The sequence below is a fragment of the Myotis daubentonii genome, chromosome 1, assembly GCF_963259705.1.
Source record: "Myotis daubentonii chromosome 1, mMyoDau2.1, whole genome shotgun sequence".
In the NCBI taxonomy this organism is placed as follows: domain Eukaryota; kingdom Metazoa; phylum Chordata; class Mammalia; order Chiroptera; family Vespertilionidae; genus Myotis; species Myotis daubentonii.
Genome location: NC_081840.1, coordinates 108,372,545 through 108,389,730, shown reverse-complemented (window position 1 = coordinate 108,389,730; position 17,186 = coordinate 108,372,545). Strand labels below are relative to the sequence as shown.

The 17,186-nt window shown below is 42.3% G+C and overlaps 1 protein-coding gene across 3 annotated transcripts in view; it reads right to left on the bottom strand.

The window, feature by feature from the left end:
* Window positions 1–17,186, bottom strand: part of PTPN9 (protein tyrosine phosphatase non-receptor type 9) — a 202,965-nt gene that overhangs the window by 41,453 nt on the left and 144,326 nt on the right. For all 3 annotated transcript variants that reach the window (XM_059656349.1, XM_059656331.1, XM_059656340.1), the window contains 2 exons: window positions 11,159–11,269; window positions 7,165–7,493 (listed from right to left, as the gene is read on the bottom strand). In XM_059656349.1, coding sequence (XP_059512332.1) covers window positions 7,165–7,493; window positions 11,159–11,269 — 440 coding nt within the window. The remainder of the gene's footprint in view (window positions 1–7,164; window positions 7,494–11,158; window positions 11,270–17,186) is intronic.

The window sequence follows — 17,186 nt, the reverse complement described above, 5'->3', positions numbered from 1 at the left end:
CAGGGGAGGGCAGTTGGGGGCAACCAGGGGAGTAGTTAGGGGGTGATCAGGCCAGCAGGGGAGTGGTCAGGGGGTGATCAGGCTGGCAGGCAGAAGTGGTTAGGGGCAATGAGGCAGGCAGGCAGGCAGGCGAGTGGTTGGGAGCCAGCAGTTCCGGATTGTGAGAGGGATGTCCGACTGCCAGTTTAGGCCTAATCACAGATTGGAGAGGATGCAGGCTGGGCTGAAGGGCTCCCCTCCACCATGCACAAATTTTGTGTACCAGGCCTCTAGTAAATTAATAATAATAACAATAATACTCAGCAATAAAAATGCACTAACTATTAAAACATGACAATTTAGGTGAATCATTAGTAAATTGTACTGAATGGAAAAAGGTTACATACAGTATGATTCTATTTATATAGTAACATTCTTGAAATTACAAAATTATAGTAATGAAGAATAGATTAGTGGTTCCAGGGATTAGAAATGGAGAGGGGTGGGACAGAGGTATGTGGTAATGGGATTCTTTTGTATCTTTTCCTGTGGTGATGGATACACAAATCTATGTGTATAATAAAAATTACAAAGAACACACACACACACACACACACAAACACAAAACCTGGGAAGATTTGAAATAAGACTGATAGACTATATCAATGTTAAGATCTGGTTCTAATATTTTGCTATGATTTTGTATTATGATGTTACCATGGGAAAATTGTGGAAAAGGTACATGTGATCTCTCTGTATCACTTCTTACAACTGCAGGTGAATCTACAATTATTTAATAGCAAAAGTTAATTTAAAAACATCTTTTTTTAAAAATGTGTAAGGAGAAGAAAAAATAAAAGAGAAAGTCTTGGTTTATGGGCATCCTGGACAACAGTGAGAACCTTGATATCTACGCCATAAACTAGAATTCCAAGGCAGAGTCTGGAACTTGAAGTAAGACAGAGGTCTGGAGTTGATGTAGATTCTGGGTTCTGCTCCTGAAGTAGGGGGCTCTTCATTCAATAAAGAGGCAAGGTTAGGCCCTGGCTGGTGTTTCTCAGTGGTTAGAGCATTGGCCTGCTCACTGGAGGGTCATGGGTTTGATTTCTGGTAAAGGGCACATATCTTGGGTTGCAGGTTTGATCACCCAGCCCAGTCAGAAAAATATCCTCTGGTGAGGATTAACAAAACAAAATAAAAAGAAGGGAGATTAGGCTATCCTTCCATAGAATTGGGATGTGTTTTCTAATCCTATATAATAAAGAGGTAATATGCATATTGACCCTCACGCCCTTGCACAAAGATGGCAGCCCCCATGTGGTTACAAGATGTCCACCACAAGATGGCCGGCAGGGGAGGGCAGTTGGGGACAACCGGGCTGGCGGGGAGGGCAGTTGGAGGCAATCAGGCCGGCAGGGGAGTGGTTAGGGGGTGATCAGGCTGGCAGGCAGAAGCAGTTAGGGGCAATCAGGCAATCAGGCAGGCAAGCAGTTGGGAGCCAGCAGTCCTGGATTGTGAGAGGGATGTCCAACTGCTGGTTTAGGCCCAATCCCCTGAAGCAGGGGTCATCAAACTTTTTAAACAGGGGGCCAGTTCACTATCGCTCAGACCGTTGGAGGGCTGAACTATAGTTTAAAAAGAAACTATGAACAAATTCCTATGCACACTGCACATACCTTATTTTGAAGTAAAAAAACAAATGTTTTCGGCGAGCCGCATGTGGCTCATGGGCCGTAGTTTGAGGACCCCGGCGAAGGGTTCCAGATTGGAGAGGATGCAGGCTGGGCTGAGGGACATGCCCCCCCCCCGCCAGTGCACGAATTTCGTGCACCAGGCCTCTAGTTATAACATAATAGCCGTTTTGGTTGGTGCCAAGAGAACAATTCAAACCTGCTTTTTTTTTTCTTTCTTTTTTAAATCCTCACTTGAGGAAATGCTTAGAGAGAGGAAGGGAGGGAGGAAGGAACAAAGAGAGGAAGAGAGGAAGGAAGAGAGAGAGAGACAGACAGAGAGAGAGACAGAAACAGAGAGAGAAAGAAACATCGATGTACATGGATCAAACCTGCAATCCAGGCATGTGTACTGACTGGGAATCAAGCCCAGAAACTTTTTGGTGCACAGGACACTCAAACAACCTAGCCACTCTGACTGACCAAACCTGTGTTTTGAATGGGGAGAGCAGGGTCATGGTAGAAATGACATCTCAAGGATCCCACAGCAGAAGCACTAGAACAAGTCAAGAATCCACAGGATTGGAGAAACCAAGATGGCGGCATAGGTTAACGCCGGAGATTGCTGCCTTGAACAACCACTTCAGAGATATAACTAAAGGACAGAACAGACATCATCCAGAACCACAGGAAGGCTGGCTGAGTGGAAATTCTACAACTAGGAGGAAAGAGAATATCATACCCAGACTCAGAGGAGGCGCAGTGCTGAAGTGAAATACTCAGGTGCGGAGTGCGCATGCGGAGCGGGCTGGCGGCGGAGGGCGCGGTTGTTGTTTTCAATCGGGAGGGAGTTTCAGACTCTGAGCTCCAGATCCGGCCAAGTCTCTAGGGACCCAGACTCAAACGGGAGAAGCGGGACTGTCTGGCTTCGGTCAGAACTCGAAGGCAGCTTTCTGTCCGAGGTTTGCAGCAGTTGCTGGGACTCTGAGAGGAAGAGCCCCCAGGGACGGGACTGAGAGCAGCCATAACTGCTCGCTCTGCCGGCCCTGTAGATCCCCGGGGACCCGCCCCGCCCAAGCCCTGCGCAGAAACATTTACCAGATAGCCTCAGGCAAAGGCTAGATTAGCACCGCCCTAGAGATCCAGCACAGAAGCTCTCCCACTGCAGACACAGCTGACTCTCATAGCCAGTTAGCCTGGAGGCCAAATCACCCCTGGTATTACCGACAACAATCAAGGCTTAACTACAAGACTGCACACAAAGACCACTAGGGGGTGCACCAAGAAAAGATAAAAAAATGCGGAGACAAAGAAACAGGACGCAAATGTCAGAAATGGAAGATATAGAGCTCAAAACCACACTTTTAAGATCTCTCAAGAACTGTCTAGAAGTTGCCGATAAACTTAGTAAGGCCCTCGAAAAGACTGGTGAGACCGCCGATAAATGTAGTGAGATCCTCAAGAAATCTAATGAGACCCTCGATGTTGTGATAAAGAACCAACTAGAAATTAAGCATACACTGACTGAAATAAAGAATATTATACAGACACCCAACAGCAGACCAGAGGAGCGCAAGAATCAAGTCAAAGATTCAAAATGCGAAGAAGCAAAAAACACCCAACTGGAAAACCAAATGAAAAAAGAATCCGAAAATACGAAGATAGTGTAAGGAGCCTCTGGGACAGCTTCAAGCGTACCAACATCAGAATTATAGGGGTGCCAGAAGATGAGAGAGAGCAAGATATTGAAAACCTATTTGAAGAAATAATGACAGAAAACTTCCCCCACCTGGTGAAAGAAATAGACTTACAGGTCCAAGAAGTGCAAAGAACCCCAAACAAAAGGAATCCAAAGAGGACCACACCAAGACACATCAGAATTAAAATGCCAAGAGCAAAAGACAAAGAGAGAATCTTAAAAGCAGCAAGAGAAAGAAACCGAGTTACCTACAAGGGAATACCCATACGACTGTCAGCTGATTTCTCAACAGAAACTTTGCAGGCCAGAAGGGAGTGGCAAGAAATATTCAAAGTGATGAATACCAAGAACCTACGACCAAGATTACTTTATCCAGCAAAGCTATCATTCAGAATTGAAGGTCAGATAAAGAGCTTCACAGATAAGGAAAAGCTAAAGGAGTTCATCACCACCAAACCAGTATTATATGAAATGCTGAAAGGTATCCTTTAAGAAGAGGAAGAAGAAGGAAAAGGTAAAGATACAAATTATGAACAACAAATACACATCTATCAACAAGTGAATCTAAGAATCAAGTGAATAAATAATCTGGTGATCATAATAGAATCAGGGACATAGAAAGGGAATGGACTGACTATTCTTGGGGGGGAAAGGGGTGTGGGAGATGCGGAAAGAGACTGGACAAAAATCATGCACCTATGGATGAGGACAGTGGATGGGGAATGAGGGCGGAGGGTGGGGCGGGAACTGGGAAGAGGGGAGTTATGGGGGGAAAAAAAAGGAACAAATGTAATAATCTGAACAATAAAGATTTAATTAAAAACAAAAAAAAAAACGAATCCACAGGACAAGTGTGCCCAAAGCTCCTCCCTGCTTCACAATATAACTCTGATTCAAAACTACAGGAGGAAAAACTGGTTGGGAAAAATACTGGATGAATATAGGAATCTTGAACTGTTAGGGAAGAAACAAGGGCAATGTGGGAGAAAAGAATACTCCCTCCGAATTGATATATGTGCTTTCTCTTTTTCGTCTCCTACTTTCCTTGCATTCTTGGTCTGCTTATTGATTTTTTTTCTCCATCACTTCTCTCTTACTTCTTTACCTGTTTCCTAAATCATTATTTTTCTCCCTGCATCTTCTTTACAGCACACTATGCAGGACAGGAATTACAAAGGGTAAAATGTACTCACAGAATCATGGGTTCCTAAAACATTTAAGCTAGACAATACGTCTATATCAGAGTCTAACATCACAGGAAAACTGAAGTACAGAGGAGGAAAATAACTTGTGTGAGTCACAGAGGGGATTTTTGGCTAAGCTGGACTTTAAGCCTCGGTGGGACCCATTGGGACAACTTTGCCAATTTCCAGAGCTCAGCTTGGAGAGAGAGATTTCTGCTTCAGCCAATGAAAACATGGTAATATAAATGAGAGCAATAGTAAGATAAATGATCTATGCTCTGTTGCGACAACAGTTATCAAGTAGCTATGAACCAGTTATAAACTAACCTGGTGGTTTTGTAGTACAGTTTGGGTTGAAGGAAAATCCCATAGGCTACATTTCTAAGAGGCAACTCTTTTTTACTGTGAATCGTTTTGTTGTTGTTTTTTGTTTGTTTTGTTTTCTCTTTTCAGAGGCCATTTACAGACCCTTTCTTCTTGGTGCTTTTGCCAACTCTGACACGAATGCAAACTAAGTTCTTTCATAATTCTAAATATCAAATTTGCAAAGGACAACTGAGAGTAGTGTATGAAGGAATAAGCAGAGATAAAGAAAACACAGCATTGCAGTTTGCTATAGTTCTTGTGTTTCTTTGAAAAATCCTTATTGTTTTGTTAAAATATGTTTTGCTGGGAGATATTTCAACTAATTTGTATTTTTCTGGAATACAGATGCTTAGAGAAACAGCTTAACCGTAAGGCTGGTGGCTGGTGTCCTTGGAGTCACAACAGTAGAGGATTTCTGAGGCTGGGCTCCCTGAGATACAACTTGTAGAGATTGGAAGTGTTTCTGTCAGAAACACAGGAATTTCCTCACAAACTAGGTATTATTTTTCTGCCTTTACAAAGCACTGTAGAATATTTACTTGGTTTTAGAGCTGGAGTTACTAGAGATACTCTCAAGACAGAGGAAGATTTTTAAAACTGAATCTTTGATTCCTTACATGGAAATGGAAAACACTAGGTACTGCATTCTGTCACTATATCGGTCAGTGCATCAGTATTTATGCTTCTGGAAAGCAAAGAACAAGAGAGAATAGAAAACTGAGCATTGGCTGTGTAGGCTTGGTATCCATGGAGCACGCTATGAGGCTGTTGTTAGGGTAACTAGAAATCAGGCACAAGGAAGAAAAGAAATAGCACAAATGAGAGGAAGCTCTGAGACTAGGTTGATCCTTCACAGTATATGGGAACTAGGAATGTCCACAATTATGATTTGTTAGACAAACGTAAATGGTATGAGAGAAAAGGAAAATTAGAATTTCAAATAGAAAATATATACAGATATGAGTTTTGTAAAATCTGTTCTTTTGTAGAAAACATGATATATAAACTTACTTTGACTTAATATGGCATCTAGAGATGTGGCTACTGCTTTCTGAGGAAAACTCCAAATAGCTTTCCTTTTGAGCATAATTCAGCGGTTCTCAATTTGTGGGTCGCGACCCCTTAGGCGGTTGAACAACCCTTTCATAGGGGGCCCTAAGACCATCCTGCATATCAGATATTTACATTACGATTCATAACAGTAGAACGTTACAGTTATGAAGTAGCAATGAAAATATTTTTATGGTTGGGTCACAACATGAGAAACTGTATTTAAAGGGCCAGAAGGTTGAGAACCACTGGTAGAAGAGAGACTCATGTGGAAATATATTCAGCTGGTTGTTTACCTTGATCTCAGTTAATTATTACTAAAACTCCTAGCCCTCCTCCCACTTCTTGCCAGGAGACCAGAATACATGTTGACTTAAGAATGTCTCTTTGAGGGGAGGGCACAGAAAAAAAAAAAAAAAAAAAAGAATGTCTCTGCCCTGGCCAGTTGCTCAGTGGTTAGAGCGGCGGCCCTCGGACCAGAGGATCGGGGGTTTGATTCCAGGTCAAGGGCACATATCTCAGTTGCAGATTCAACCCCCAAGCCGGTTGGGGTGCATGCTGGAGGCAACCAACTGATGCGTCGTTCTTCCTCTCTCTCTCCATCCCCTCACTCTATCTGAAAATCAATGGAAAAATATATCCTCGGTGAGGATAAAAAAAACAAAACAATGTCTAACCCTGCAGAGAATTTTTATAAGAATTTGAGGCAAAACTGACAATTGCTGGGAAGCAATATCTCAAATGCTTCCATGAATTATTTTAAATGCATCTGCACCCCTCCCTCAAAAAATAATGTTATACTATAAATGCTCTATAGAGAAACTGCCTAAATGAAAGGACCAAATTTCACTCTGAGGACAGGAAATGGTGATATTAGAAAGAAACATCAAACAGCTACCTCCTGCATGTCACCTACAGGGTGTTTCGGGTTTTTTTTCTAAAAATATCTGCATTTCAGGAAAATATTTTAAAAATGTGTTCATTATTAAGGGTTCCCCTTTTGGTACCAAAGATCATCAGAAATTTCAGAACACAGGATATTGGCAACAAGTACCAAAGCAGGAGATGCCTCTTTCTGGAGGAGAGAAACCATCATCTAAGTGACAGTGATGCTCCCTAACCCAGGAAATCTCAGTTAAGGACGTGAGGTGTGGAAGGAGCTGTTGCCACCCTGTGCCAGAGCATCCTAGTTGGCTCAAAACTTTTTCCTACTTACATGGAACAGTGGAAAGTGCCAACAGGGTTCTCACGACGAATGTCTTCATATTCCTCATATATTCCCCGCTTCTGCCTGGTGCTAACATAATTCATCAGCTCTTGGATAGTCATGGCATGAGGACCTGGAACATGCACTGAGTCCCAGTCTAAAGCAGGAGGGAGGGAGAACAAGATGATCTCATCGAAGGGATCCGGGTGGCCATTCATCTGGGGTAGGAATTGGAAATTCCAAGTGGCGAGGTCCATTTTGACGTACCCACCCAGGTTTTCTGGAAGGCACTCTCTGGGCAGGTGCTGGGTAACCTCGGATGTCTTTAATATCTGAATCTGGAAGGCCAGAAAGAACCATGTGAGTATGTGTATGTCTGTGTGTGTGTGGGGGGGGGGGGGTGAGACAAATAATGAAGATAAAGAACAAATGTGGCCCTAGTCGGTTTGGCTCGGTGGATAGAGTATTGGCCTGTGCACTGAAGGGTTCCAGGTTCGATTCTGGTCAAGGGTACATGCCGGGTTGCGGGATCAATCCCCATCAGGAGGCATTAGGAGGCAGCCAATCAATGATTCTCTCTCGTCATTGATGTTTCTATCTCTCTCTCCCTCTCCCTTCCTCTCTGAAATCAATAAAAAATATTTTTCTAAAAAGGAACAAATGTGCTTCAGGACACAAAGTACAGCACAGGGAATATAGTCAATAATATTGTAATAATTATGTATGGTACAAGGTAGGCACTTAAATTATGGGGGTGGAGGGGGCAGATACACTGTAAATTATGATTGTCTAACCAATATGCTGTACACCTAAAACTAATATAAAATGATATTAGGTTTGGAGAACAGGATGAAATTTACTTGCAATATTTAGTATACTTGTAAAAATACACTGTACTTCATCTGTCTGGGATTGAAGGCTTTTGAATTTCCCAGAGAATGTATATCAAATTTCCAGAAGGTATAGCAAATTCACTCCTGAAAATAGGTGCTCTATTATATACCTTCTAAAAGGAAGGTATAGTGAACAAAGACGTTATTTTATGCTATTAACAAGGCTTCCCAGTAACATCTGCTGAGGGTATTCATCTTTTGACTACCAAGAATGACTAGGTAGTGGTTATTTTTGTCAACTTTATACTAAGCCTGCTATAATTTACTTTATTCATAGCTTTGTATGAATATTCTTAGAGATAGGTTTCTATGAAAGTAACATAAGACAAGTCACCCATACACAGGGTAGCCCAGGAAAAGTGCTGGGGAAGTCAGCACAATACCTAATTCTGCTGTCTGCTGGAACCCAGCCATACTGGACAATATTAGCCTAGTTGGTTATTCTTGAAATCCATGTGGAATGAAGGTGTTGACCTCTCTTGCTATTGCATTTTTCTGGAATGCCCTCTTTCCCTCTTCAGCCTCTTTAAGGACAGCTTATAGCTCATGAATCACATCTGCCCAGGCAATGTTCTCCTGCATGCTCCTGCAGAGCCACGCTCCTCTCTCTGCACTTGTCTGTCTCTGTCCCCAGCAGGACCATGAACTCCTCTAAGATAAGGACTGTCTTCAGCAATTTTTCATTCCCAAGGCCCAGAGCCTAGATTGTAAAGGTCCTCAATATATTTTGAGTTTATACACACATTTATGTTGAATATAAAAGTGTAAAAACTTGCCTAAGGAGTCTTCTCAAAGAGTTATATTAGGCAAGATCTCCCTTACTCTGAGTCATTAGGTCCCTAAGTAGTTCCATAGAACCAAATCAGTTTCCCCTTGCCAACTCAAGTCACCTCAACTATAAAGACCTGCATTGTTATTATTCATATAACCTCATAATCCTATACTACAAAAATCTCTGATAACATCCAACAACAACTTTATTATCTTAAATCCAATTGTGTCAGTGTTTCATATGCCCTTTCTTTCAAGGGTAGAAGTGACTAAGTGAATTAGTAAAACCATAATCTTTGAGTCCTGGAACACTCACAGAATAATGGAATTAAGATAACACTTTTGAAGTTAGGAAGCAACAAGCTGTTTTAAAAGAAAATGCCATACCCCAGCCGGTTTGGCTCAGTGGATAGAGGGTTTGCCCAGGCACTGAAGAGAAATGCCAGAAATTTAGGTAGAAAGAAACATAGTGAAATATTCTTCTCTGCCCCCTTGGTGGTCTAGGACTGAATGGTATTTCTTGTTGAACAAAGTCAAACACCTGTTCAACTAATGCAATTATATTATACACTAGAGGCCCAGTGCACAAAAATTTGTGCACTGCGGGGGGGGGGGGGTTGTCCCTCAGCCTGGCCAGTGCCCACTCGCAGTCTGGGACCCCTCGGGGGATGTCCACCTGCTGGCGTAGGCCCACTCCCCAGGGGATCAGGCCTAAGCTGGCAGTCAGACATCCCTCTGGCAGCCCAGGAGCCCTCGGGGGATGTCCACCTGCTGACTTAGGCCCACTCCCCAGGGGATCAGGCCTAAGCTGGCAGTCAGACATCCCTCTGGCAGCCCGGCAGCCCTCGGGGGATGTCCACTTGCCAGCGGGGAGCAGGTCTAAGCTGCAGTCGGACATCCTTAGCGCTGCTGAGGAGGTGGGAGAGGTTCCCGCCACCACCGCTGTGCTGGCAGCCATCAGCCTGGCTTGTGGCTGAGCAGAGCTCCCCCTGTGGAAGCCCACAGACCACCAGGGGGTAGCTCCTGCATTGAGCATCTGCCCCCTGGTGGTCAGTGTGTGTCATAGTGACCAGTCGTTCTGCTGTTAGGGTCAATTTGCATATTACCCTTTTATTATATAGGATAGAGACCTGGTGCACAGGTGGGGGCCGGCTGGTTTGCTCCGAAGGGTGTCCTGGATCAGGGTGGGGGTCCCGCTGGAGTGCCTGGCCAGCCTGGGTGAGGAGCTGAGGGCCGTTTTCAGGCTGGCCATAGCCCCTTCAGGGTGGGGGTTCCCACTGGGGTGCATGGCCAGCCTGGGTGAGGGGCTGATGACTGTTTGAAGGCTGGTAAAGCCCCCCAGAGGGGACCCTCACCCAATGGGGGTGTGGCCAGCCTGGGTGAGAGGCTGATGGCTGTTTGCAGGCTGGACAAGCCCCGCAGCGACCCAAGCTCCCAGCCTCTCCATTTTTTTTTTTTTTTTTTTTTTTTTTAGCACCTCTGTGAGCAGAGACCAGGCCGGCTGGAAGCAGCTATCTGGGATTTATTTTCCTCTATAATTGAAACTTTGTAGCCTTGAGCAGAGGCCACGGCAGGCCAGGGCCAGCAGGAAGCTTGGCTTCCTCCATTGCCAGGGCAACCCAAGCCTCCTGCTCGCTCCAGCTCCGTGGCCACCAGCCGCCATCTTGGTTGGGTTAATTTGCATAGTTGCTCTGATTGGCTGGTGGGCGTGGCTTGTGGGCACAGTGGAGGTATGGTCAATTTGCATGCTTCTCTTTTATTAGATAGGATTGTTAAATATTAAAGGTCTGTATAGTACTAGGCTAAATTTTGGTAGTAGCTATCCCTAAGTTACTCAGTGAACACACTCCTTCAGTACTATTTTTATGCAAAATGCTATGATGGGAGAGTGTCCAGTTACTACAAAGGAACTTGTAATGCAGGGGGAGAGCCAGCTTGTACTGAGCCAAGAAAGAATAAAGCAGAGCCCTAGTCAGTTTGACTCAGTGGATAGAGTATAAGCCCATGGACTGTAGGGTCTCAGGTTCGATTCCAGTCAAGGTCACATACCTCGGTTGCAGGGTGTATGTGTGAGGCAACCAATCGATGTATCTCTCTCACATCAATGTTTCTTTCTCTCTCAATCTCTCTCCTTCCTTTCCACTCTCTCTAAAAATCAATATCGGGTGAAGACTAACAACAAAAAATGAATAAAGCAGAGAATACACTGACAAAAGCAGAAAGCGCTCTGGAAGACAAGACAACAGGAATTTTTTTTGAAGGTAGAAAACTGGCAGGTTTCAACAGCAGAGATGGAAATCTCTATCCACCCTAAATAAAATAAAGCTAGCTTGCCTTACCCTCTCCCGGACTTTGTCCTTCAGGAGGAGGCTGATGATGGAATAGGGCACTCGGAACCATATGGGTGCTCCCACAATCAGCACTTTCTTCAAACGAGCTGGAAATGCCCCCTGTGGAAAACATGAGAATTTCAAGATACCAATCAGGGAACTGCAAGAGAGGCAAATGGAACCTGTGGCTGTTCAAGCCCAGGTTTTCTGCTCTTCCACCCATTCGTACCCAGCAGGGGAAGTCTACAGTGTAATTCAATTTTCACTTGAGTAGCTGAAGAAAAAGTGGTTTAAAAGAAATAAATTAAAAACTGCTTTACCTTTAAAAGTATTGATGTTATGTTCTTGTAGACATAAGCTGTTGATCAAAAACTATCCTGACTTTTCTTATCAGCAAACATGTGTGTATCCTTAAGTTCTGCTTATTGAAATTTTAAGGAAAAAAATAGATCATGGATAAACTGAATATGAAAGAAACATTTCTCTCATAATTTTTCTTTTATTCTGGTATCTGTGTATTGATTAAATTTATTTTTTACCCAACTCTTCATCTATTTATGTATTCATTTACTTAATCGATAAATATGATCTAGAGGGCCCAAGGGCAAATGAGATCTAAAAGAAAAGGAAACATTGCACAAAGCATAAGAATGGAAAGCAATGACCCTAATCCCACAGCTCTCAATTTCTTTTAGTTTCTCTATATTCCAGCCCTTCTCTTAGGCAGGGACACCATGTAATATTGGCAATCTAACTGGAAAGAAATTATTTCCAATGAATCAAAAATAAGAGGAAACATAGCTAAATATCTGCTACCACTCTCTTCCCATTGTTTTTCAAAAGACTGAGTCTCAATTTGACACATCACTCTCTGGCTACTCTTCAGTTCTACTAATTTTGGGGTCTGCAAACATTCCCTATAAATATACAGCATCCAGAACAAAATTCTCCAAAGGCCTCTTCGTTAAAGTTTGAGAAATCACCTTTCATCTCTTCCCTCAAAGATGCAAAAAATTAATAGGGGAACTTACATGCATATATGCATAGCCCATGGACACAGACAATAGTGGGGTGAAGGCCTGGGAGGGGCAGGTGTGGAGTGGAGGAGGTGAATGGGAACACATTAAAACAAACAATCAAAGGGGACAATTGTCATACTATCAACAATAAAGATTAAAAAAACAAGATGCAACAACTTATTTCAGGGCCTAAATATAAATAGCTAAGGCCCCTTTAACTGCCAGATCAAAAATCAATCTCAAGAAACACCTATACTTCCACAAAATGATAAATAGAAAGTAGAAGTCATTACCTCTGCTTCCTCAAAGCAGTGAACTACAGACTGAGACCTAGTTCAGCAAAATTACTTTTTGGCACCCAAATATACTGTGGATGGACAGTAAATTAGTAACACCGTCTAGAAGGCATTTGGCTTTATATATGTCCTTACAAATGTGTATATACTTTGATCTGGTAATTCCATTTCTGAGACTCTATTCTAAGAAAATAATGAGAAACACAAAGACTTATAAATAAAAAAATTTACTGCACTTTTATTTTTGATAGTAAAAAATAATACTTTAAAACTGAAAAGAACATATGTCTGAAAATGGGTAGTGGTTAATAAAAATGGTATATCTTTTTAAAAGATTGTTATATAACCTTTAAAATGAACTTTTGAAAGCCTTTTTAAAACTGGAAAATGTTCACAATAAAACTTAAACAAGATCAAAATTATAATCTTAATTTTGTTTTAAAAATGACACACATATACACTAATAGAAAAAGAGATTATAAAAAAATTATATCTAAAGCTAAATAGAGTTTATCTCTGATAAGTTTGATCATAAGTAGTCTTAATTCTTTATGTTTTATTTTCTATGATACTCTGTATTACTTTTACTTTTTACAATCTTATTAAGAATGATTAGAGCCCTTGTTCCAGTAATTCTACCTCTAGAAATTAACTTCAAGCAAATTACTTAATGTGCATACAAAAATCCTATTTAATAAAAGGGTAATATGCAAATTAACCGCTACTCCATCACAAAGATGGTGGAGCCCATAGCCACAAGATGGCACTGCCCAGTCCTCTCAACCGCACCAGAGTCCCCCAGTCCTGGGGGGTGGGGGGGTGGCCACTGAGAGTGGGCAGCAAGAGTGGCCTGGCAGAATGCTTGCTTCATCGCCACACCTGGCTTGGGCCGGCCCCCTGGAGCCGGAGTGGACACGGAAAGGGACAGGGGGGCCAGCCCGCAGCCTTCGTGGCCAAGCGCAGGCCTAGAGAGGAGATGGCAGGCCTGCCTCCCACAGAAGCAGCACAGGTCCCTCCTGCCTCCCGCAGAATCGGCGCAGGTCCCTCCCAGATCCCCTGGGAGCAGCGTGGCTCCCTCCCAGCTCCTACAGAATGAACGCGGGTCCCTCCTGCCTCCCGTGGAAGCAGCACGGCTCCCAGCAGCATGCTGTGATTCCCGCTGGCTCCCGTGGAAGTGGCAGGCAACCTACTAAGCACGATATCACGCGTTAGTCTACTAGTATGGATATAAAAATGTTTGTTGAAAAATTATTTATTATAAAAAAGTTTTAATTTGACAACATAGAAATAGTTAAATAATTTGTAGTAAATACAGGAAAGACTATTATTCAGCAATTACAGTGTTCATAAAATAAAGTTGATGAAGCTTATTGTGTAGAAAAATTGTATGAACATAACTAAGACCATATTGAAAAACTTCTAGAAGAAAGTGATACACCAAAATGTCAACAGAGATTATTTCTGCATGATAGTATTAAAGGTAATATTTTTTTCTTAACACATTTCGTACCGCTCACAAGCTTTCTCGTGTTTCGCGCGCCATCTGTTAAGGACCGCTCACGAGTTTTCTCGTTTTTCACGCACTATCTGTTATGGACCTTAGATGTCAACACATTGTCTTGTCCACACCGAACGAAGCTATCTCATTGGTGGAAACCGTGCAGGTCAATCTACGAAAAACTATATAATTGCACGAACCCATAAAGCATTGCAGTTACATTGTATTTTGGTCATTCAAATAGTCTTCGTCTTCAAGTTCCTGGCGCTTTTAGAAATGCCCTCTCTCAGAAAAAGGAAGGAAACCAACGAAACTGATACACTTCCTTTCATGTTGTTTCATTCTAAGAAAAACGATGAAATGGACAAAAAAAGTAGTGCTGTACCTTATAAACCGTGGACTTTTCAATTCATTTAGAGTATACAACATCCTCAATCCACAAGCAAAAATGAAGTATAAACAGTTTCTGCTATCGGTGGCGAGAGACTGGATAACGGATGACAATAATGAAGGCTCTCCAGAACCAGAGACAAATCTGTCCAGCCCTTCCCCTGGGGGTGCAAGGAGAGCACCTCATAAATATCCACCGAAAAGGTTGCAGGTGATATGAAGCAGCATGAACCTACATGTATTCCAGGGAGTGGAAAGAAAAAATTTCCTACGAGAGCCTGCAGAGTTTGTGCCGCCCATGGAAAAAGGAGCGAATCTAGATATTTATCTAAATTTTGTTTGGTCCCTCTTCATAGAGGAAAATGTTTTACGCAGTACCATATGTTAAAAATGTACTAGGAACTTAAATTGTTTAACTTTTTTTGTAAATAAAAATGTTATAATTATTGAAAAACAACACCTAAAGTGCACTATGATCTGTAGTTATGATGATTTAAATAATGTGCAGTTTGCCCAAAAACGTGCGGTCCCTGGCGTATGTCTTAGAGATTTCTATGCGGTACGAAATGTGTTAATGTAAATTATTCTGGGTTGTCCAAAATTTTCTATAATAAAATTTTTCTAACTACAATGGTAGTTAGAAGTATAAAAGATAAATATGAAAAAAATTGACCATCCTATAAATGATAATAAGCATAAAAGTATAATGGTAAAAATCTAATTTATAACAGCACTTGTGCACACACCCTATTTGTCTCTCTCACTTTCCTTGTAGCCCACTAGTCTTAGAATGAAGATGATTTATCCTTGATGTATACCATGTTTTTATAAATACATGTACATATTTTTAAATCCAGGAATAAAATTCATAAATAACATGCAAGATAAATAATTTTAGAACTTTATTGAAAGACATAACAAAATTATTTTCTTAAAAAGCAGAGCATTTCAGCCCCTAGCCAGTTTGGCTCAGTGGATAGAGCATTGGCCTGTGGACATAAGGGCCCCAGGTTTGATTGCCATCAAGAGCATGTACATTGGTTGCAGGCTCCTCCCTAGCCTGGGCTCTGGTCAGGGCTCGTGCAGGAGGCAACCATTGATGTGTTTCTCTCACATCGATATTTCTCTCTGTCTTTTCCTTCCACTCTCTCTAAAAATCAATGCAAAAATATCCTCGGGTGAGGATTAAAAAAATAAAAGCAGAGAGAATATTCAGCTGAGAGACAGTTTGCAGCCGGGAAAGGCAGAGGACTCCCGGAGAAAGGGGATGATTGGAGACTGTGGCTAGAATCTCTCCCGGAGCGCCGGCTCACCTGCAGAAACCACGCCATCTTGAGTGGCTGTTATTGGAAGTGTATACATCCAAAGACCCAGCATCCAGATATTGGCTACTAACCCGGAAACACCGGATCTGGTACAGCACGACTACGTGGAGCCCTGCTTCTCTTCACGGAAAGGTCAGATTTCGCCTGAAGGTGCGGTTTGGAATTCAGGTTGGGGAAAGGAACGTGCGCGGGGAGGTCTGCGCCCACAAAGTCCGCAGCCTTTGGGGCCAGCATGATCCACGAGTGTGGAAGGGCTCCCACAGGGCTGCTGGCAGAAGGGAACACTAAAAATAAGCCCATAGCTGGACTGGATGCAAAAAGGAAACCTCGGATTTTGCCAGTGTGCCGGCTGCTTGGTGCGAGGGGAGAGAGGGCGTGTGGAGGAGACTGCGCACAGAGCTGGAAGGTGGAGGGTTGCGAATTCACGCAACTTCTCAGGCTCTTGTTTTATTCGCTTCCCCTTAAATCTTTGAGTTTGATTATTAAACCCAGTGCATGGGATTGCCGAGTTGGGGACACACACGGAGACTGCAGGGGAAAGTTGTTTTTGTGGAACCTGGGAAACAGAGCAGGGAGTAAGGATTAAAGAACCAGCTCTGGGCAGTGGACTTTCCCAAACCAGCTTATAGTACAATAGAGAAAATAAACCCTAACTACTGGATAGAGAGGACTTATAGCCTCAAAGGTCAATCCAGACACACTGCCACCCAGAGGCAGAGCCACGAACTGACTCTTCTGTAAACACAAATAAAGGCAGTCTGGGAAACAAATATGGCCTGCTTTAAAATCAGGACTGTGGTTTACAACATGGAGGAACAGTGTATCGCAGGGAAATTCAACACCCTCCTGAATACCTGGCAGGACTAAGGCATGCCAGACAGAAGAGTAGAAGAACTGAAGGACCTTCACTACTGCACATTTTTATTTTATTTTGTCTATTCTTTTTTCACCTTTTAATTAAGAAACCAATTTTTTTCTTTTTTCATCACCTGATTTTACCCTTTTAATTACTACATTTTTATTTTTAACCAGTATTATTACTACTACCATTTTTAAAGTGTCATTTTATTTTCTCTTTATTTTATTTTGGGATTAGTGTTGTACATTCTATTTTCATTGTTCCTTTAGCATCATTTTCCCCTACCTCAATTTTACCTTTATGCCAAAACTCTCTTCCTCACTTTTCCCCTTTTGTTTTCCTGTTTCTCTTATCCTATTCCTGCTTTAGATTTCCCCTATTCCTTCTTTTTACCCCCTATCAAAATTTTACCCTACTTATATATCCAATTTCCAGTCCCCTGCTCTAAATCCATATACACTTCTCCCTTATCTATCTTCACTATCCAAAAATTTTTTTCTCTTTCTGTTGTTTTGTTTGCTTGATTGTTGAGTATATTGGGTTTTTTTATGCTTGTTAGTGAGGTTGTTTTGCTTTTTCTTTTTAGTTTTCTGTTGTTGTTTTTTTTTTTCTTTCTTTTCCGGTTATTTTTGTGCTTCGGTTTTCCCTCA